We start from the raw sequence: 22,041 nt of genomic DNA, 5'->3' as shown, positions 1-22,041 counted from the left end.
AGGAGGCCAAAACAAAGAGCAGCATGTCAAAGCAATTAGCCTCTCTGTTTACCTCTCAGCTCCCAGGCTGCAGATGCATTATACAGGGGAAAGAGAGGGGGGGACATGGAGTCAACTCAGACGGCCACAGGGAGAGGACAACAGCTGGTCCAAAGGCTAGAGTGTGGTTGTGTGTGTGCGTATAATAGCGGTAGCATTTCCTCATGCCTGTATCCATCTGCTTTCCAGCCCAGATCCCAATCTTCTGTTGCCACACAAACAAACACACGACGCTGGTCAGACAAAAGAAGATCAGGAGAAAGTATTCATTTACAAAGTGCAATTTTACAAAGGGGCTGTCAGAGACATAATTTAGGATTACCTCTCGCACGCAATTGAGACGCTGAAGTAACAGATTGTCACTGAATTCAATTCTGTCATACCTTGGCACGAGGGGCACGCCATAGAAACGCTTTCACACACATCATATTGAAATACACTCAGAGAATTTGGTGTATACGAACATTTCAGTAGTGTGTGTGAGAGTTAGTCCTGTAAATTGTGCCCCTGTGACGGCTCTTGGGAGGCATTGTAGAAAGTCCCGAACAGTCATGTACTGAACAGTGTTACCACCTAGTGGCGTCTTTAACTCTCTGCGCCGGAAGAGGACATGACAGCAAATGGAAGATGTTTTCATGTACTTTGGCTGGCAACCGATTCAGGGTGTCCCCCGCCTACTGCCCGAAGACAGCTGGGATAGGCTCCAGCACCCCCCGCGACCCTAGTGAGGATCAAGCGGTTCGGAAAATGGATGGATGGATATTTTCATCTGTTTTTTCTTTTTTTTTTTTATGCCGCGCATCCTCACGAGGTCACGTGAGCTCGAGCCTATCCCAGCTGATTTAAGCAGCGGTTGGGCACACCCATTGGATGGTCGAACCACCACACCAACGACCATTTACGCTCACATTCATAGGAACAAATTTGGAGGCTTGAATCTAACGTACATGAGTTTTATACCCACTCGTGGCACACATCTGTTCCCAGGTAGCCTGTTCACCTGTGGAATGTCCCAGACAGGTGTTTGGTGAGCATTCCTCAACTTTCTCAGTCTTTTTTCGCCACTTGTCCTCGCTTTTTTGGAAGGTGTTGCTGCAGTAAAATGTGAATGATTATTTGCTAAAAATAAAAGTTTATCAGTTTGAACAATAAATATATCTTTTGTTTGTCATGTATTCAACCAAATACTGTATATGTTAGGTTGAACAAGATTTGCAAATTATTCTATTCTGTTTTTATGAATATTTAACATGATGTCCCACCTTCATTGGAATTATCTATTACTTTATTGAATACTTCTTTTATTGTGATATTATTATCACGAAAACGTGATGTGAAGTCAGATTAATCAGCGCAAAAAAAAAAAAACACGAAGAAAAGTTTACTTTACGAATTTTAAAAAAAAGGAAATATTTGTTGGCCAGTGTGAACATTTTGATAATGGAAAAAAAAGCATTAGCACTGACATCAAAATGGCTCACGATTGTCTCAACTCCTAACAGACTGATCATGAAAAAAAAACACTGTTAGAATTGACATTTGCAATACAAAAAAAGTGAGGTCAGGTCAGTGTGAATGCATGTCAATAATGATCTTTAATGTCAATATATACAGAACTTGAAAGAAAAATAGAATCTTAAAAATCAAATGAAATAAATACAATATCATACAATTTCCACAATGTCTTTTAAGAGATATACAGGTATCTATGGATTTTTTTTTTTGGATTCAGCCTCTCTGGTTTGATGGGGTACATTTCATTCCCCCCAGAGGTCTCTACAGCTCCCACACATGCTCTTCATCTTCAGAATCTTCACTGTATATATGAATATGCAATGTATACAATCTTTTGCAAAAGTACTAGGTACACGCGGATCAAACAAATGTCCATAAATATTACCTAAGAGGATTATTGGATCCATTTTTTTCCCAAGGTAGAGAGGTTTAGTTAAATCTGATGCTGATATTTTGTCCACCATACATGAAAAAAAATGTAGATAAATGTGCGTCAAAAAGAAAATCACCACCTCTCTGAAACAGAGAAAAAGCCTCATTATCATAGGCCACTGCATTCGTTTAATCCAGGCGTACCACATAAATTAGCAAATCATATGTATATGTGCAATTTTGAGCTTCTGTTCTTGTCACCACTCTGTTTCACATTCATTTCAAGACATTTTGTCCATCTGCAGCCATTTTTAACCTCCTTAGATACATCATTAGCATCATAAACATGACTTAAAGGTTAATGAAATACAGCATCTGTCCACACATGCATTTATACTGCCAAAAGTGCGAGAAGACAATTTTGATCCTTAAGATTTAGCAGTATGTCAAAAGGAAGCATTTGGTTTGTTTTAGGCTTTGAGTAAGAAAACAACTGGTGGCCGACCCTCAGTCAACATCATCTAGCCAGTACTCTCATCCTTTTACTCCATATTTGTGGAGAAAAGTAGAGAGCAAATGCAATCAAGGAAGGAGGAATGAACTGAAGCGGAGAGGATGACAGAACATAGATGAAGAGCAGTGGGAGGTGGGGTGGGGGGGCACAGTTTACCCAAGCAGCATTGTTTCAGCCAATCACAGTGAAGGAGAACATCAGCTGGTGCGTTTCTTTCGGGGGAAGACAGAATGAAAGGCGAGGAGGGCAAGTGCATATGAAAGCTGTGGAAATAAATACATGTCTGTCTCCCCAGCAGTAACAGACACTAGTTTCTAGTCTTGCTTTTGAGCCAATGTCTTCGCATAGGAGCCGCATCAGGTGGGCATGTGCATGAAATCGCATGTGTGTGTGTGTGTGTGTGTGTGTGTGTGTGTGTGTGTGTGTGTGTGTGTTGGTTTTGTCAAATAAATACGTTAAAAGGGGAGACGGTAGCTTTGACTGGCCAGGACTTCAGTCCGTATGAGTGAGGTCAAAACGGAAGCACGGGCTCCCTGTATATGGATGGGTGTGGGTGTGGGGGAAGGGGGGGCAGGGGGGTTCTACATGTCGGTTGAGGTGAGTTTCTTCATACTCCGTCGCTGGGCTAAACTGGATGCGGCCACGGGTTCTAGCACGGGCTGGCTTGTCTTCTGGCTCAGCGCTGAATAAGTGGCAGCCATGGCTCCCTATAAAGAAGAGAGGCGACATATTAGCTTCAAGTCAAACAATATATGCTAGTCACAAAAAGATAGGGATACTGGTCTTACAGGTGAAATTTCATGATGAACCTAAATGCACTATAACCCTTAGAGATTAATTTACCGGTAATCTTCTCAAAATGTTTTAATACACACCTCCAATGCAGCTAGATGGACTATAAAAAAATAAAAAAATAACATAAAAATCCACAAACGTATGTAGGGGCATGCTTCATTTAGTCAGGATCTGTACAAATTTGCAGATCAAGGCTTATATTTTCACAATTTAAGTCACCATGGCACCAATAAACTGTCCACTCCAAGGATGGTAATGTCACTTGCCCCGTCAATTTCACATCTGTTCATAATTCGGAGCTGGCAGAGCGGTGGGCTGTATTGAATGAGCCCAATTTTTTGAGATAAAAATGGCAATTCTGGCAAACAGCAGCTCTAATGGTGCTGTGCTCACTATAACACTGCATCAGCTCCATTTATCTCGGATCTGACTTCTTTGCCATAGCAATCTCAGACATATTACTAGGATGTTCTGTTGCTTTGCTCCAGCCCTAGGTAACATTTGCTCTAGGTTCCATCCAGAGCTATAGTAAACTACTTCTGTGCTACAGCTAAACGTACTGCTTGGGAATCAGACAATTTCGCTTCCCAATGCTTGACTGCTACATGCAAACAAACAAAACAATAATGATTCAGTTGTTATGTTAGGGATGTCCGCCTCACCTTGACGAGGTGTGGTGCATCATGGCGTGTGAGCTGGAAGTGTGGCAGTGCATCTCTGCAGGAAATCCAGGAATGCTTGAGAACCTGCTCTGCTGTGTATCGCTGGTGAGGATCCACATGGAGCATGTGGGACAGGAGGTCCTGCAACACGTAAGCCGCCAACGTAGATAATGAAAGGGAGCTGTCCTTCTACACAATCGGCTTTTAGAAATCATACGAACAAACACAACAAATATCTTGCATTTCTTTCAGGAGCAACTTTTAGCCATAGCTGACACAAAAACTACAAGAAATAGACACCATATTTTACCTTCACCCTTAAATTACAGCACGTAGCATATTAACCGATGTAAAGGTCAGTCAGCCTTTCGACCATTTTACCTTTGAGGTGTCTGACACAGTATCCCAGTTACCGCCTGTCAAAGAAAACTTTCCAGAGCCTATTCGAAGCAGAATCTCCTCTGGTGTGTCATTTGGCCCATTTGCAAATGGTGTGTACCTGACAAAAGGATTAATAATGCCTTAAGAACATTTTTATTTGGAAGCATAACTAACACATCATGAGTTCAGTACGAGGCTCTCCAAAAGTAAGCATTTCTGAAAGAGGTGAGGAAAACACTACCCGTTATTGTCTTACCCAGCCAACATTGTATATAATAGAACTCCAAGGCTCCATATATCACAGGCTGCATCATAACCTTGCCGCATAAGTACCTGCATACAAACATATATGAAAGGCCCTCAAAGATTGAAGTACTGCAGATGTAAATTAGCGACTTCATCAGACACTGCGACCCATTGGACTACGGTAAATTCCCAGCAGCTCCAAGTGGTATTTCTCCTCTTTCAGGCTCACCTCAGGTGCCACAAAGTTGGCGGTGTAGCAAGGGGTGAGGAGCAGGCCGTTACCCCCTCGAAGCTGCTTTGCAAAACCAAAGTCGCAGATCCTGATCGAGTCTGGATTCCCAGAGTCGTCCATGTACAGAATGTTACTGGGCTTCAGGTCTCGGTGTACAACCTGACAAAAGAATGGATGATTGCTGGTCTTCTCACGCGCTTAAGTTGTACGCGGGGGCGTGCGTTTTCTCACCCCTTGACAGTGGAGGTAGTCAACTGTCTTCGTGATGGTGTAAAGCACAGCACTGGCCTCTCGCTCGGAGAAAAACTTCTGCCTGAGGATCTTGTCTAGTAGTTCTCCCCCCTTCATCAGCTCCGTCACCAGGTAAACATACCTGCCCTCATCATAAACCTGACATATTCACACCCAACTGTCCATCAGCATGTCTGACGAGGTTATTACAAACTTGAGTATGATGAAAAGACAAAAATTTGATCAAATTACTGTACTGACATCCTTGAGAGTTATGATGTTAGGATGTTGGCCGTATCTCATCAGGATTTCAATCTCCTCAGAAGGGTCCCTCTTACTTTTGTCAATAATCTGTGACATCGGAAAAACAATCAAGTAGTTTGCGTCCTATCACTGGTTTTCCCCCCATCATTCAGCGTTCGTGTGCTGTGCTGATGCGACCAGTTGCTCTGCTCTTTGCTGGAAAACTGGCCTCACCCAGCAGATTTCCAGAGACAACAAAGGAACGCAGCACAAAACAAAACTCAACTTCAATAGCACACATTCGAGAGAAAGACACATAAGAATGGTCAAGCAATCGACATGAAATAAATCCAGAGAGCACAAGGAAGGCACATCTTAGATGCAATTGTTATGCAATATGCAAGTGCGTCACTGGTTGCTAGGTAACATCATCGCAGAATACTAGAAGACCAGATGAAGAAAAAAACCAAAAATTATTTATACCTGATGTGCGTATGCCTTCCAAACAACTATGGAATTTCATCAAGTGCATTGTAAATCTGTGAAACTCAGGTCATCAGGTCAAGGCCAGTCATCAGTCTTCTCCTCTCCATTATCATGAAAATCTTAAATCCTGACCATACCGTTGCAAGTCCTATGTTACACCCGCACACATGGACAAAAAATTGTTGGTACCAATTCCGTTAAAGAATTGTCAGAGATAAAGCTTCATTTGAAACTGGCAAGGCTGGATTTTGTTTTTTCATAATGCACATTGGCAAGCCACAAACATTTGAGCAGAAAGCTGGGTCTTTTTCACAAGTCACACTCGCGATATTTACAAAATGAAATAAAGCAACTCGACCAAAATCTCAGGGAGCAAAATTCTCTGACAGTGAGAGAAATCCTTATTTTGTGCAACAATATATTAAGCTAAGTGTGTGAAAGGGGAGTTGAAAAAACCCCAACAATTTCTGCTAGACTACGGTTCAAAAGCTTCACCAGATTTTTCTTCCTTAATATTTTGTATGTTTTTATTTACTATTACTCTTTGTCAGATTAACATTATTTTAGTGACCACTGAAGAATTTAATCAAGCAAACCAACAATTATGTGGGCATCTGATGTGACATGATCTTATTGCAGAAAAGAACTGCACAGATTGAGCCTGCAATAGGATTAACACGACTTTAGTTGCCAATCTGTCGCAGGCCACCAACGTCGTGCAATTTTGCAACGCTATGAAACAAGACAGATGCCAAATCAAACTGTGGTTTGAATGAAAACATCGCATGAAAATGTGTTTTGCCATGTGGCAGTAAATCTCCCGGCTATTTAGAAGTGCAAAACAGAAAACGATACATATGCAGCTTATAACATTTTATATTATCGGTCACCTTCACAGCATAGTCCATGGCAGAGACTCTGTGTACACAGCGTTTACAAATGGAGTAGGAGCCCACTCCTATGTCCTCCTGCAGCTCGTAGAGATCCAAGAACTTGGACCCCGCATGCATCTGAAGGGAGAGAAAAAAGTGATTATATCTCCGTGGGTGGTATATATATTTTTATTTGAACATGTTTAGGGGGAGACATAATATGGCAAATACACTTTTTAATGAATAGTATAGAAATCCCTGTGTCTGGAGAACCTGACGACCCATAAAGTGCCACATTAAGCAATCAAATTAATCTTTAATTATATGCCGATTTCTGGAAACATGTCTAATGTTTGCCAATGTGTCCATGCGCCACATAAACGAATTGAATGCTTTTATTCAACACTGCCTTAAGTGGTCGAAGAAAGCAGCCTATTGCTGTAACCATCAAATGCAGAGCGAGTCAAAAGAGATCCAAAAGGCCGGAAAGATGCAGCCCACCGGTTGTCATTCTGACAAAAGTCGGACTTGTCATTGGCCCAGCAGTATTTTTATTCAAAAGAAAATAACAAAAATAATAAGAATAATTAATTCAAATATTGTGTTGAGAGGGAAGAAATTTCATCTGTGCTGTATGTTACACATACAGTACATTTGACAATAAAGCTCATCCAATCCAATCCAAATAATAATACTTTTCAATATAACAATACTTTTGTCAACACCTGGCTCACAATTAACAGTAATGAGGTGGAGTGCAATTCCCGTGAAGAGTCAACCTTTCACAACTAATATTGGTATTGCTGTAAGCAAATGCACCCTCATTGTCATCATTACAACATTCGTCACTGTGAAGTAACTTGGCTAGGGTGAGAAATTAAAATCAGAAAAGATCCAAATGCTCAACAAAATACAGTACATACTTTGTTGAGTTGTCCATCTCGCCTGTAAAATCCTTTGTGTTGGCACATTTCCGATTTGAAATTTGCTAATGGGTATATTCCTTCTTTCTCTGCCATCCTCAACGCATACAAGTTTGTTGTGGTGTGCCGCTTGCCCACACTCCCCAATTTGTCTCGCGTGACCAGCCTCTCTTGCTTCGAAAACCGAGTGAGCTTTGTGAAATGACATCATCGGTGTCTGTGTAAAAGATTACTGTATCAGCTATGCTGATTTAACTAGTGACCGTGTTTAGCCGTACCTTAGTTAACGGTAATGTAGGAGTAAAAAAATACTGGGTGGAAAACGTTTATTAAAAAAACAAAACAAAACGACATAGAACAAACAAATTACGTGGAACAAACTAATTTAATCTCACAATTGCATGGGGTGGATGCACAGGCATCATGCCTGTGGATTTCTGTGGATCGATACATATCGGTTAGTCCTCCTTTCCCTAGGAAATATCTTATTTGTTAATTGTTAATTATTACAATGCCCTCCACTGCATTCCACCTCGCATTTTAGTTTCTGCTTTGCAATGTTTCAGTTAAAAATATATAATTAGACTTTTTGACATATGCCCACATTTCTTGTGTTTAACTTTCACGACCACAATGCTACATTGGTGTGCATCAAGTTAAGGGACTAATACTGATTAGAGGCTCACATTGATGCACTGTATGCCTTCATCTGAACAGATTTAAGGGGATGTGACGATCCAACCGACAACCCATGCCCCAGTGATTGTGTTACAACTTAATTGCTGTCCTATAAATAGCAGAGAATGACATGAACGAATGATGTTCCATCAAGGTCTGTTGCCTTTATGGTGTTCTCACACCTTAGGACCCTTTTACGCAAATGTAGAAGTGGGGTTGACCATGCACACAAGGGAGAGAATGAGCACCGCTGAGTTTACCTGAACTATCGGGAGTATAGTAAGGAGTGGGGAACTTTTGTTTTCATCCATCGGTGTTGGAGCAACAAAGCTGAAGCCTTTGAAGAGCTGGTGGGCGTTTGCACTGGGAGGGATACCTGGGGAGTCTGAACAAACAAACAAACATGCTGCATAATACAAGACTACGAATATACAAACATCCAATAAATTATGTAGAGACAGGGATGAACACGCAGCAGGATGGTTTTCACGCTAACACGCTTGCAATGAGTGCACGCGTACCTTTGGGTGTCTTTGCAGTGAACTCTGGGTCGAAACAGAACGTGTCGTCTGGTTTACCTGCCGCAGGCTTGAATGGGGGCTGCAGTTCTCTCCGGTAAAGTTTCTGAGGAAGGCCACATTTGACCATTTTAGAAATTAGCATTTAAACCCTGCCATAGACTGCTTGAAAAGTGTGAATATATGTGCGTCACAAGGTTCCAGGCCAGGTATCACCTAAGACATGGGGCGCGTTTGGAAATATGATCCCAGCGCGCACTGGTTCATTCGGAAATCCAAAGCAATATTTTATACCGTATTGGCCCAAATATAAGACGGCCCTGATTATAAGACGACCCCCTCTTTTTCAAGACTCAAGTTTGAAAAAAGACTGTTTGAACACAAAATTAATTTTTATACAGTAAATAATTACAGTACATCTGAAACAAATGATTCTAACAATATATTTGAGAGAAAAGCAAGCATCTGAACATTTAAAAATGTAAACCAAAGTGCAATCACATTCGTAAATGAATGGCTTCTGGATTTTGAAATGTAAATTACATCATAACTTCTCAGCTGCCGGTTAACCTGGCCGATCTTCGACCCACTTTTCTCCAGATTGTCGCTATGTTTCTCCATTTTCTGTTATCTCTTCTATTATTTACTTCTCTTTTCTTTCTTACCGCTATTTTTTTATTTTTCTTCTTCGTGCTACCGCTATTTTTATTCTTCGTGACAGGGGTACGCTTTGGCCTGGGGAGTCAAGTTCAGCATTCGCTTCAATGATATCTGGCGCCATCTAGCGTCGTGAATGGGTATAATGTCTAGACCCCGAATACAGTACTGTATAAGACGACCTCCACTTTTTCAGTCTCATTTCAATGCAAAAAACACCGTCTTATATTCGGGCCAATATGGTAATATAATATTTTGCAGACTTTGCACTCCAAAGTAACCCTGTAGCCATACACAGTGGGTCTCAACCTTTTTGTGTTGTGTACCCTCAAACCTACCATGAGTAGCCCCTCGCTCATATGTGTTGATTCTGGAAAAGCTGAACGTGAGACAACCGACTATTAAATTTATTTTATCTTTTTTGATTTGAACATTTCACTCAAGACCCCTCTTGACTGAGCTCCCTCCCATTGCTCTACAATGATGTTCAGCCAACAGTGGCCTGCTGGCTGATGAACACTCACGCAGAGCTATTAGTGCACACACAGCCAGAACTGGCCATCCACCCAGGCGCGCGCGCGCGTGCACACACACACACACACACACACACACACACACACACACACACGCACGCACACACACACACGCACGCACGCACACACACACACACAGTGCTGGCAAATTCATGGCCAAGCTGAACGTTTGTCAAGTGTGAATTTTCAACAAGCTGGAGTGTCTGTTTTTTGTGGGTATGAGGGGAATGAGGAATAACTTGTGTGTGTGTGTGTGTGTGTTTGTGTGTGTGTGTGCGTGCCTACATTCCAGTCGATGGTGGAGAAGAAAGCGTGGCGTTTGATCTCCTCCACACCGTCGGGTCCGGCCCCTTAAGACACAGATCACAACACTTCAGTTGACCAGGCACGATAAAGCTGCACCTTTTTAAGAAAATATCAACACTTTCACACATTCTATTTGTAGTATTCTGCACCTGAATGAAGTAAATGACAGCAGTTAAGTTCATGTTTGAAAAGAAGACATTCACCTTGAGGGCATAGAATAGCTACAAACTGTCATTTTATAGTTTGATTCACCATTAAAATGCAATGCCACTCACCTAGTCTGTTTGTTGGGTTACGTTTGAACAGCATCCTCAGCAAACTCTGGGCTTCCAAACTAAGGAACTGAGGCATTCCCAACTTTGCTCTAAAGGGGGAAAAAGAAAGAAAAAAATAACTTATGCACCATTGCGCCACTGTCCGAAGAAAACTGTCACCTATTACTGGAATAATAAAGAACAGCTACTTTCATCAAAAACAGTTTAAGAAACTGGATTACAGTGCAATATTTGATTTGAAAAAACGGAGCTGAATGATTAATCAAATTCAAATCAATATCACAGTGTATTCGTGGTTTCAAACCAAGGAAGGCAGGCATTCTTAACTTTGCACAAAATGGGGGGGGGGGAGATAAATTGCATTTTTATATGTATACAGAAATATATCTACATTCACACATGCAAAATGACGTTTGAATAGATGGAATTGGAAGTGTGAGTGGGAGATTTACAATCGGCCAGCACGCTGAATGACCATGACACAAGGAAATGTTGAGTTGAAAGGAGTTTTGTCAAAGGTGATACAGTATTGCATGGCTACTTGTGACAGGCTCCAAATCTGACAATTCCCTTGAGAAGCTGGAAAATTGGATTGCTGAGTAGCCACTATGTCATGATGATTTTGTTCTTTGCATTGAAAAAAATTCTCACCGCCGCCTCTCATTTTGCCTGCAGAATACCTCCACAATCGTGCGTGGCAGTTTTACACCTGCCTTTCAGAAGCGGTGGCACAATCATACAGATGGTCGATTTTACCAAGCCAAACTGTACAGTGAGAACAAACATGAACACCACTATCACGATTATTTCAACAGCAATGTGAATAGGCTTCATAAGACACTCGCTGGCACGTTTCAGTATTTTTGGAGCCATACTGAGGGCTAATTTAGCAGTCGTAGCAGTAGTATACACTGTATTTTAATCAAAAACATTATCCTTCCTCTATGTGCTTGTCGAAGTGCATGTGAAATGATGTCAACGTTGAGGCAAGGGCAAAGGCAAGGTTGGCTTTCCTCCCATGAGGAGTCTCCAGTCTCACGGCATTAATATTGTGTGCGTGTATTTGAAAAGAGTGAGATTTTGTGGCCACTTGGCATTCAGGATCAATGCCTGTTCATGAATTAATACATGGTAGAAAACAATATTTGTGTTAGGAAAACTAATTGGACCTCACGTCATCTTATTTATCACTGTTAGAGTTCTATTAGAGCAGTTGTATGACAATGTAACTCACTTGAGGATCATGTTCATGGTTTCATTGCGGTCTTTCCCTTGGAATGGTAACGTCCCCGTTAGCATCTCAAACTGCAAAAAAATGAGAAAGCAAAACATACAAGAAATGTATAACAACTCAAGAGAATGAAAATGAGTGAACTGGTAAGTCTGCTTTCTTTAAGGTAGAAAAGTTAATGGGTTTTTTTCTTCTCTTGATAAAGGGAATTTTGATTCAGGTTAGTTATATAACCTTCGAGTGCGTTCTTTAACACTAATCGTAGGTATACTTGATGCAATTGCAATCAGTTAGATCCTCTTGGGCACTGGTCAGGAACTCAGTTTGACACTCTAAGATGTTTGGGAAACCCTGGTCTATTTCAAGATCATGAGCTAATCTTCAAACCGGCATACCATTAATACACCCAGCGACCACCAGTCGGCACTCTGTGTGTGTCCTCTCCTGTTGACCACCTCAGGGGCCATATACTCCACCGTACCACAGAAAGAATAAGCCTTCTTATCAGCGTCCACTGACTCTTTGCTCAGGCCAAAGTCTGTACACAATGACATCCGATTATGTCTCATCTGGACAAACAAAAACATGACAGTCCCCAGATAAAAGTGTGTTGTGGCGGTTTCCTTTCATGAGCATTAAAGATGAGATAGAAGGCGAGTAAAAAAAAAAAAGCACACTATATTACACTTTGAACATGCTTCATTGAAAATGTCTTGAAGCAAAGCAAAAAAAAATTTTTTTTAAACCAAACACAGATGATTACTTTTTGTGTTACATTCTACTAAAGAACATGCTATGATATATGGCTACAAAAACATACCTGTTAACTTTACATGTCCAGCTTCATCAAGTAAGATGCTGGGGAGAAAAGGAGGACATTTTCCATGATCGAAACCTTCAAAATATTATTTTAACAATGAAACAGCAATGACAGAAAATCATCAGTTTTAGTGCAGGTGAGGGGTTTGTGCAAATCTTATCTTGAATTTGGGGGCTTGAGTTATGAAACAACAAAACACACTGTGTGAGGAGCTCTGTGGACAAAGTCCTGGCAAATGACACTGGAGACCACGTGTGTCTAGTTTTATTGGACTTAACTGCAGCATTTGATACAGTGGATCACAGTATTCTGCTGACTCGTTTGCAGCACTTGGTGGGCATTGGCGGTAGTGCTCTTGAGTGGTTTAGGTCCTATTTAGAACCTTTTGTGTCAGCCTTGGCTGCTCTGAGTCACGTACTGCTCCCCTGTCATGTGGTGTTCCACAGGGCTCAATTCTGGGGCCTCTGCTGTTCTCGCTGTATCTGCTCCCATTGGGTTCCATCTTAAGGAAACATGGTATTCCCTTCCACTGCAATGCAGATGACTGCCAGATCTATGTCCCACTGAGCAAAAAAGACGCCTTCTAATTAAGGCCACTCCTATCCTGCCTGGAAGAAATCAAAACCTGGATGGCACAAAATTTCTTGAAATTCAATGAAAAGAAGACAGAGGTGATACTGTTTGGTCCCAGTGGCGCTTGTACATCCCAGCCTGTAGACTTGGGCCCCCTGTCTCCTTACCTTAAGTCAACAGTCTCAAACTTGGGCCTTAAACTGAACAGTGATTTCAAACTTGATCGGCAAATTGGTGCTGTTGTTAAATCCAGCTTCTTTCACCTTAGACAGCTGGCCAAAATAAAACCTCTCCTCTCTCATGAACACTTTGAGACAGTAATTCATGCCTTTGTCACATCCCGGCTCGATTACTGCAATGCCCTTTACTTTGGAGTCAGCCAGTCCTCCATTAAGCGCCTTCAGCTGGTCCAGAATGCCGCTGCTCACCTCTTAACTGCTACTCGTAAGAGGGAGCACATAACTCCTACACTGGCATCCCTTCACTGGCTCCCCATACATTTTAGTTATTTTCAAGATCCTCTTATTTATTTTCAAATCTCTAAATAATCTCGCGCCACCTTACCTCTCTGAGCTCATCCGCCCCTACACACCTGCCCGGCGCCTCAGGTCTGCGGACCAGACATTATTAGAAGTACCAAGAACTAAACTGAGGCTCAAAGGGGATCGAGCCTTTTCTGTTGCTGGTCCCTCTCTCTGGAATGACCTCCCACTGAACATTCGGCAAACCTCCTCGCTGCCCATCTTCAAATCCCTCCTCAAAACTCACTTGTATTCTTTGGCATTCGACTCGGCATGACTTAGATTTGTTCTTGGTTTTACTGTTTGGTGCTTTCTACCGTCTTTATTACCGATTTGTTTTACTGTTTATTGTATATGTTAAATTGCTCCATGTACAGCACTTTGTATGCAGCGATGGCTGTTTGAAAGTGCTCTATAAATACAGTTGACTTGACTCGACTTAGTTTTTGGAGTTTGGGTGTGGAAGTTCAAAGGTGAAGGCGAGGTCTCATACTTCTCTGGCTTGAGATCTCTGTAAACTATGCCCAAGTTGTGCAGGTGGTCAAGGGCCAGGGCCAGCTCTGCAAGGTAGAATTTCACATCTTCCTCTGTAAACATAACCTGTTAAGAACTGGACAGATTTACTCTCTGAACGCAGAGTAGGACAATTTAGTGACCAAAAAAAAAAAATATATATATATATATATATATATATTATATACACACACACACACACACACACACACACACACACACACACACACACACACGTACACAAAAACACCATACCAACCAACAGCGAGTAGACCAGAGTATTTCCACATACAGAACATTGGAAAACAATATCTACATTCTATGTGCGGTGGTTTTGACACTGTCAGAGGCTCTTGCTTTGTTGCTGAGAGATGCTTTTACAAAAGCTCTATCCGGAGAGCATGACTTAAGCTCCCATGGTGAAAACCCTTGAAAGAAGTTGATCAGAGCCACGAGCTGACAACCAATTAATACTTGAAAAGCTGAAAGCACTTGTGTTTCCATGAGGAATTCCAGTCATAATATGATTAAATATGAACATAAACAGAAGAGACACGACTTGGCAGTGTCTACGCTTGCAAGAAATCATTCAAACGTTGTTGAATTTTAAATGCACGCACAGGAATCTTTCATCTTCATCGCTCCTTTGGGTTTAAAGAATATTCCTATTTGCGTTGCTTTTCAAATGGAGAAAGAAAATCACCAGACAGTAGGCCTGAAAGTACAATAAGACGGAGAGCAACAGGACATACGCTTACCTCTTTGGATAAGCGAGTGAATACATCTCCTCCCCTGAGAAAGTCCAGTATTAAATACAGTTTCCCTTCCGTTTGAAAGGCTGCAGCAAGGAAAGGAATGGAAAGTGCACTATTTAACTGTTGATGTATGCATAACATTGCACAGCATACACATGCTCAATTACATCAACCTAACCATGACGATAAGAATGAGGGATGGGTGAGAAACAATACCACTCCAAGCCGATACCATGCTTAAGGTATTGGTATTTGCGTCAGCAGCCGAATGTGAAAGTGCTTTGCTAAGTGAACTGTATCCATGGGCAGCCTCTCATTTGTCCATTACCAAAATGTTGTTTATGTTTATTTGTTCAGTCAATTTTGAAATGGCGGAGAACACCTGTGGCCGTTTTTCGACGTGAACCGTATCCATTTGCCTCCACTCACATTCTCATTAAGATGCAACTTCCATAGGTATGTATGCTTATCAGGTTTATATGAAGGCTTTGAGTGCATTATTAGTGTGTTTTTAGGTTTATTTGGTAACTCAATTTCAGCATGGCTGACAGCATTTTGCTATCATTTAATGCATTTATATGTAATTATTTTTCCTGCTAATTGCGGTAAAATCAGCATAGAGCTTTTCCTTACATGTGTGGGTATTATACAGAGTGCTACTCTCACTTACTGCCAACTTCCTACTGTCATGCTTAACAGTTGAACCTGTGTTATTGTGTATTTCAATTTATAAAACTAAAGGAGGTGTCCGTTTTATTGAGCATTTTTTTAATCATACATTCAGACTTAGGAGTTTGCATTATTTTTTGGCATTAATTCTCTACTGGAGAGGGAGTCTTCGACCTTTTGTCTGAAATAAACAAAAGGTCTTTCTTTAAAATGATTTTTGATTGGTCTAATAGAAATTTTATGTATCCAAAGTATTATTGTTATCTGTGATTTAGAGTATCGGTATTCGTGAGTACTCAGAGTTGACTACTCATGTTGGTATTGGTCTGGAAAGAAAATGGTATTGAACATTCGTGATTAGGCCTGTCACGATATGTTTTCCTTCCTTGGGACAGTGCTCATGCTTAAAAAAAAAAAAAAAAACTTGTCCGCTTTTCGTGATAGCAATGCTTATCATAAGTTTAACTTGAGTGCCACCATGGAGGCAAGGTTTGTTACTTCGAGGAGAGGATGCACACTGAGGGAGAATAACGTGTAGCTGCATCAGCTAGCAAGCACGGCTCGTAACTTGTGCCTCGGTGCGGCATGTGTCATTGCAAATATTCCACCCCAGTTCGCGAGCAGCATCTCAGAGCTGACTGGTTTGCATGACCTGTCACGAATAACATGCCGCTTCTGATGGTAAGCTTGGCGGGAGAGGAGGGAGACTATGTTGAAATAGTTGATACAACAGATTCTGTGTCAGTCAGGAGCGCTGAAAACATCTGAAGCGTCAGCAATCACGGCGTTTGGAATCTCAACTTCGAGCAAAAAACAGGAACTCGTTTAACACTAGATTAAATTTACTTTTGTGACCACTGTGGATTTTTCTTTCACAAACAGAGAGGTACTGTATCAACAATCATTTCCTTGTGTGTAACCACCAAGTTATCTTAGCTCATGCATGCCGCTGTTTAGTACTGTAATGCCTCAGGACCTTAGATGAGGCCTGTACTCTTCAGCCAAATGCAGCAAGAAAACAGACTAAGTGGAGACTGTGGATTTTAATAAAGCAGCATACAGAAATAGAGAGAAGAGGGTATAATAATGTTAGCATAAGTGTGTATTATGTCATTTCGTCTTTTCAAGTCTATACATGAAAATACGTAAAGATGTGATGTCGACAAATCATTGGGAAATAATTAATTCACATCAATAGACCTATAATTATTCAAAATTATTCACAAAAAAAGTGTGCCTCAATGCGTGCTACAGGAAATCCAGCATCAATTACAGTATTTTTTTTTTATTAGGCATGACCCCTGTTTATCTTTAATATCTAAACGGTGATATATCGTTATCGTGACATAAAATGGCCTACATTGTGATAGACCTTTTTTTTCCATATCAACCAGCACAAATAAGCACGATTGAAAATGGATGGATGGACAAATTAAATATGTTGATAAAACATTCTGTCGTCAAAGGCAAACTTGACCCAATAGTAAGGGTTGCCTGTTAGGGTCCACAATAAAAAGCATAGCAGCACTTTTGTTTAATTTCAACACTGATATTAGGGCTTGGTTATATGAACATCTATGTGATGTGAGAACTGCAGAGATATATTGTCGCTCGCCATTTGCGTACCGTAGTGCAATTTCACTATGAAGGGATGATTGACCTCCACTAAGATGTCTCTCTCCATCTTGGTGCGAACTCTGTCCCTGACTGAAAAAGAACACAGGAGTGCAGTAACAGATTAACATTAACACTGACGACAGAATACACTCTTTGTGCTATGAGTTTTGTGAAGAGTCACCTTACCTTTCAATGATGCCTTTTTTAGAACTTTCATTGCATATAATTGACTGGCATCTGGACCCACAATTTTTCTTACTAGAAAAACCTGGTGGAGGAACTACAATTTAGGATGATAAACAGCGAGAGGTCTGTTTCCTTGAGTGTGCTCTCACCTTGCCAAAAGAGCCCTGACCCAGGACCTTGAGGAGTTCAAACTGTGATGGATCTGCTTTCTCACAGCCTTCTTTCACATGGTGAGTGATCGGAATCTCCTTGTACGCCCCGTCATCCTGCACACACAGGAACAAGTGAGCAAGATCCAGTTCACATATGCCAGTCTGCATGCATTGAGCCCCCAGACCTTACTTACACAGTGCGTGTAACACTCTCCCTCCTCCATGGGCTCATCCATGATCTGATGTCCATTGACCTGTGGCCACAAAAACAAATGACATCATTGGAGTCGGAAAAAGCAAAACTCAAGGAAAGCTTGTGCAGGCGTGCTTTCAACTGAACAGGACTGCAGCGCCTGCACGCCCACGTGAATGATGAACAAATCAACAGATGAAAACGATGAGTCACATGCAATAACGGCATTTTCGCCAACATGTAGTTCTGTTTGTTGACAAACATTATGGAATCCATGCTCTACAAGTGCACCGCCTGTACAGCAGCATTGGTCCCTTGTTATTTATTACCAGTCCGTAATCTCAGACTGGAGCGGACACAGCATGCCTCAGTGGCTCTTGTGATCAATGTTCCCTTTAATTTTCCATGTGTCTGAGCATTTGTTCGACAATGGTGGGCAACATCGAACATTTAAACGAAGTCCAAAAAAAGTACCACGCGTGTCCAAAACCTGAGATTACACTAAATGACACCATGTAGATAGGTTACAGTCAAAAGAGATGATATCGTTGAACAGAGATCAAATGAGCCCAAGTTTGTAAGAGTCGGTTAAGGATTACGGATTTTATGACACTGTTGTTAAACAGCCCAAATAAACTTGAATTGTCTAGAAATCAATAAAAGTGACTTTTGCATTAATAATACTCAGCAATGATTTTAAAGACTTTACCTAGCCCAGTGAATATGACAATATCATCAAATCCACATTCTTTGGATTAGATGACACCCAAATATTTATCCAAAGTCTTTGGTGGTAAATTTATGCAAATTTAAAATGTCAGAGTGGCCAATATTACATAAGTTACATTTGACGAAAAATAAGCAAAAGTAGTGGGGTGGTGGTGCTCTGACTATGTTTGCTTTGGCCAACCAAATAACTAGCTACGGCCCTGGACTGAGCCAACCAAAAACTCATTTGTGGCTTATGCATCGATGACGCGAGGCAGCGCTGAGCTGCAAGAACTCAGTGGATTGCATTGCACATTGGCCATCGACACTTCATACACACGTTGCACTACGATTGTGTAGAGATATTCTCACTCAAACATCCGGTTTCTTTTCCCGGTTGGCAAGTACTGAACTTGTCACCATGGAAATCGACAAACCACAACTTGACAGGAGTCATATAATTAATAGAGACCCAGCCCCCTGCCGGGGTAATGTTATATTCGTAGGGCACATGAACGTTAATACCACTACAAAGAAGTCGCATATACAACCTGAGACTAGGTCAAATTAACCAAGCCCGTGTGATAATAATTCCATGCATGAAATCGGTGCGCATTTCAGTTTGAATTGCTCCCACTATTCACTTCGTCCTTTTGACACATTTTCTTCTGGTTTTGTCAACCACATGGGCCAAAACAACTTTTCAGTTTTTTTTTTTTTTGTATGAGGCAAATATGAAAATGGAAATACCAATAGAGCCCAGGTTTGATTTTTTTTCTTTTATTTGGATGCTTTCTATACGTTTTATGTGCGGTGAGTGGGTGAGAGCAGTGCACAATTGTGCACGCATGGAGTTTAGATGAAACATGGCTTGTGATGCCTTCTGCATTTACGTAGCCTCTTTATGAAAATGTCACTCTGATACTGTACATGGTAGAGTTTGTTATCAATGACAACAGAGAACTGTGTTTTGCCTCTCTTCAACAAATTAATAAAACACAATGAAATGTCAATAACTGAAAGGCCAGTCAAATGCACGAACAAATATAAATGTGCGCATGAAAATATAATCTTTATCAGAAAGCAGTGCTGCAGAGGTTTTGCAGGTTTGACTGACTGCATGATGTATTCTGTCTACTGTTTGTGTGTGTTGAATTCCATCAAGCCTCTGAAGAGAAGGGATGAGTCATAACACTATGCAAGCCCACTCAGTGGGTGGAGCCACTGACGTTCACTCAGACCCACAGAACAGAGGCCAACAAATCACTTTCCAATAGGGTTGAACTACAGAAAGCTGTCAGAGCATTAGCCTTAAAAATATAACAAATGAAAGATAAAGCAAGATCCAACTGATGGATATCAATATGCAAGCCTTGATGGAGCTGTAAGTCTTAATTATGACATGTGGCTCCAGCTAAAACCAGGACATCATTCACACATGCATCTTCACTCCCACCTCTGCTGTGGCTCATCACAGCTTGTAGCAAGTGGGCAGCCTACACTTGCGGCATGACAGGCCTTTTTTCTGCCATTCTTAAACATGTAACTGATCATTTCCAAAAATCCCAGCTCTCTTGAAATATTTATTTTGTTTAGATGTCTTACACAGTCCAAAACTGATGCAAAGGGGATTAAAAGGCTACTCCCGTTGACGTGGCTAATCTAGATGTTTACTTCAGTGCTTTAGCTGTCAATGTGCCTCGTCCAGAATACATTAGATCACAGTCTCAGTCGTACGTATACGATATACAGTATATACAATTAACATTCATCGATTCCACACATCCCACGTTGTCCGATATGCATCAACCGACTGCCATATATTTAGAGCTAAAGAATATACAGACATATGTGTTATAACAAAAGATTGCAACAGCCACACAAGATTTGGGTCGGAACCTATAAGTGGTACGCAGTCTCAGCTAGTTAAAAAAAAAAGTCAGGTATTTGTATTCAGATTTTTTTAGAACAGTTCTGAAGTACCCAAATAGATAATACACTATTGGGTATATGTCCAAAAATGTTACCCACCTGTGCTCTTGTGACTAGTTACTATGCACACAACTACAGTGAAATTCAGAAATCACAGTAAGCGATATACTTTTGGGAGAATCACAAACTCATTTGAAACTAGGTTTTAAAGTGTAACATAATGTATATGTATTTTAAGAGGGTAAATTTCAACAACAAAATGATGTGGGTCGCAGTGTTACAACAGTTGAGAACTATTCATGTTTCTAGTGACTGGTTGGCCGCAAATGTCTGCACGTTTTTATCCGAATGAATCGCTCTAGACCAGAGTTTCCAAAGCACATTGAAACTGGTTGAAATATCGCCACGTCCGGTTTTAATAGTAACTGCTTAGCTATTGATGTTACCAATGAAGAGTATACGTACAAGGATGGCGTAAAACATGACGTAAAATTACACCGGGAAGTTTAGATGCAACGCGTCACTCTTCACTTGTGCTCGCAAGCAACGCTGCACTCGGCTGTGCCTTGATTTCGAAAAGATTAACATGTAATACATCAACACAATCAGGTCTGTTAAATCGATAATAGAGAAGAAAAACGCTAACTGAGAGCGAGCTGTCACTTGGCACACGAACTACATGCTAACGCTACATACGCTAAACTAGCAAAGTAGCAAACTCCTCTTGGGAAGTATAAATGACAACGAACCGCACAAGGAAACATTATTGTACAACGACTGTGATATTGTCTCGAAATGCTTGGCTCCGGAGACCAGAGTTGACAATTGTGAATTCTGATAAACCTATGTGGTGCAACAAAAATAAACATGTAAGCAGCTGTTATCATTAGCTAGCGTGTTAGCATGCATCGCGACGCACTGCAGATCGTGACGCGAATTGAGCGTAACCTTTAACCAGGGCATGCTAACCTCAACTTGGCGAGAAAGCCGAAACAATCTTGAGCAACTAAACACACACAAACCCACCTCACTATTAACGTTGTTTATCTCCATGTTGTGCCAGGATTCCTCTCTAAATCTAAGGCATCGTAGTCCACCTAGACCCCCGCTCCAAAGTACATGCTTTCCCCCACTGTAAAATCCCGGCTGCTCGGCTTGATCGTTCGTGGTGGAAGATGCGTGGAAAACCGTGGACCACTATCGGAGTGGGATTTTGGTAAGGGTGCGTGGGTATTTGATGTTAATGATGGGACCATGCGCTTGCAGCGTTACCGTTACCCTGCCATAGCTGCGAATATGGCGGCTACTGTGTTAACTGGTCAGTGAATGAGTTTATTGACGTATTTGTGACGCAATTCAGTTAAGGATTTCCCCCATCCACCGCAAAGCACCGGGTCAACGACAAGAATAGGGGCAGGCTTCGCAAACAAGGCGACGTATTTAAACACACAATAAATGAACGTATCGCATCGGCTTTCTGTTGACATCAAACCACGTTTCGGATTCCCGGGAGTTAAAGCTAAATGTTGAAGCCTGACCATCTCTTGCCCTGGGCGGAATAAGAGGCTTTAAAGCTCATCCACTTTCACTCCAGCTGTTTTTCTCCCACCAACAAAGGCTGAGGATATTCTATTTAGGCTTGCTCACAGAAAGCACATGGCCACAATGAGTCTGAAAAATGTACGGTATTTCT

General features: G+C 41.3%; 1 protein-coding gene across 2 annotated transcripts; it reads right to left on the bottom strand.

Annotated features, from left to right (window-relative positions):
• Positions 1 to 1,615: 1,615 nt before the first annotated feature.
• Positions 1,616 to 21,656, bottom strand: rps6kal (ribosomal protein S6 kinase a, like). Of its 2 annotated transcripts, none has more exons than XM_086099346.1 (22): positions 21,375 to 21,656; positions 17,710 to 17,769; positions 17,513 to 17,629; positions 17,364 to 17,445; positions 17,187 to 17,267; positions 14,895 to 14,974; positions 14,117 to 14,223; positions 12,530 to 12,567; positions 12,105 to 12,247; positions 11,713 to 11,783; positions 10,479 to 10,567; positions 10,183 to 10,247; positions 8,711 to 8,813; positions 8,450 to 8,574; positions 6,607 to 6,726; positions 5,249 to 5,338; positions 4,988 to 5,146; positions 4,754 to 4,915; positions 4,535 to 4,611; positions 4,279 to 4,396; positions 3,898 to 4,038; positions 1,616 to 3,147 (listed from the first exon to the last, which is right to left on the bottom strand). In XM_086099346.1, the coding sequence occupies exons 1-22, from the start codon at positions 21,399 to 21,401 to the stop codon at positions 3,022 to 3,024; spliced, it is 2,181 nt and encodes a 726-aa protein (XP_085955472.1). In that variant the 5' UTR covers positions 21,402 to 21,656; the 3' UTR covers positions 1,616 to 3,021. The 2 variants fall into 2 exon arrangements, with proteins under 2 accessions (XP_085955472.1, XP_085955480.1); XM_086099354.1 differs by lacking the exon at positions 21,375 to 21,656 and adding an exon at positions 20,814 to 21,266.
• Between the last annotated feature and the right edge of the window lie 385 nt (positions 21,657 to 22,041).

The sequence above is a fragment of the Hippocampus guttulatus genome, chromosome 2, assembly GCF_054856545.1.
Source record: "Hippocampus guttulatus isolate MCC_2025c chromosome 2, RoL_Hgut_1.0, whole genome shotgun sequence".
Lineage (NCBI taxonomy): Eukaryota > Metazoa > Chordata > Actinopteri > Syngnathiformes > Syngnathidae > Hippocampus > Hippocampus guttulatus.
This window is presented reverse-complemented; position numbering and strand designations above follow the sequence as displayed.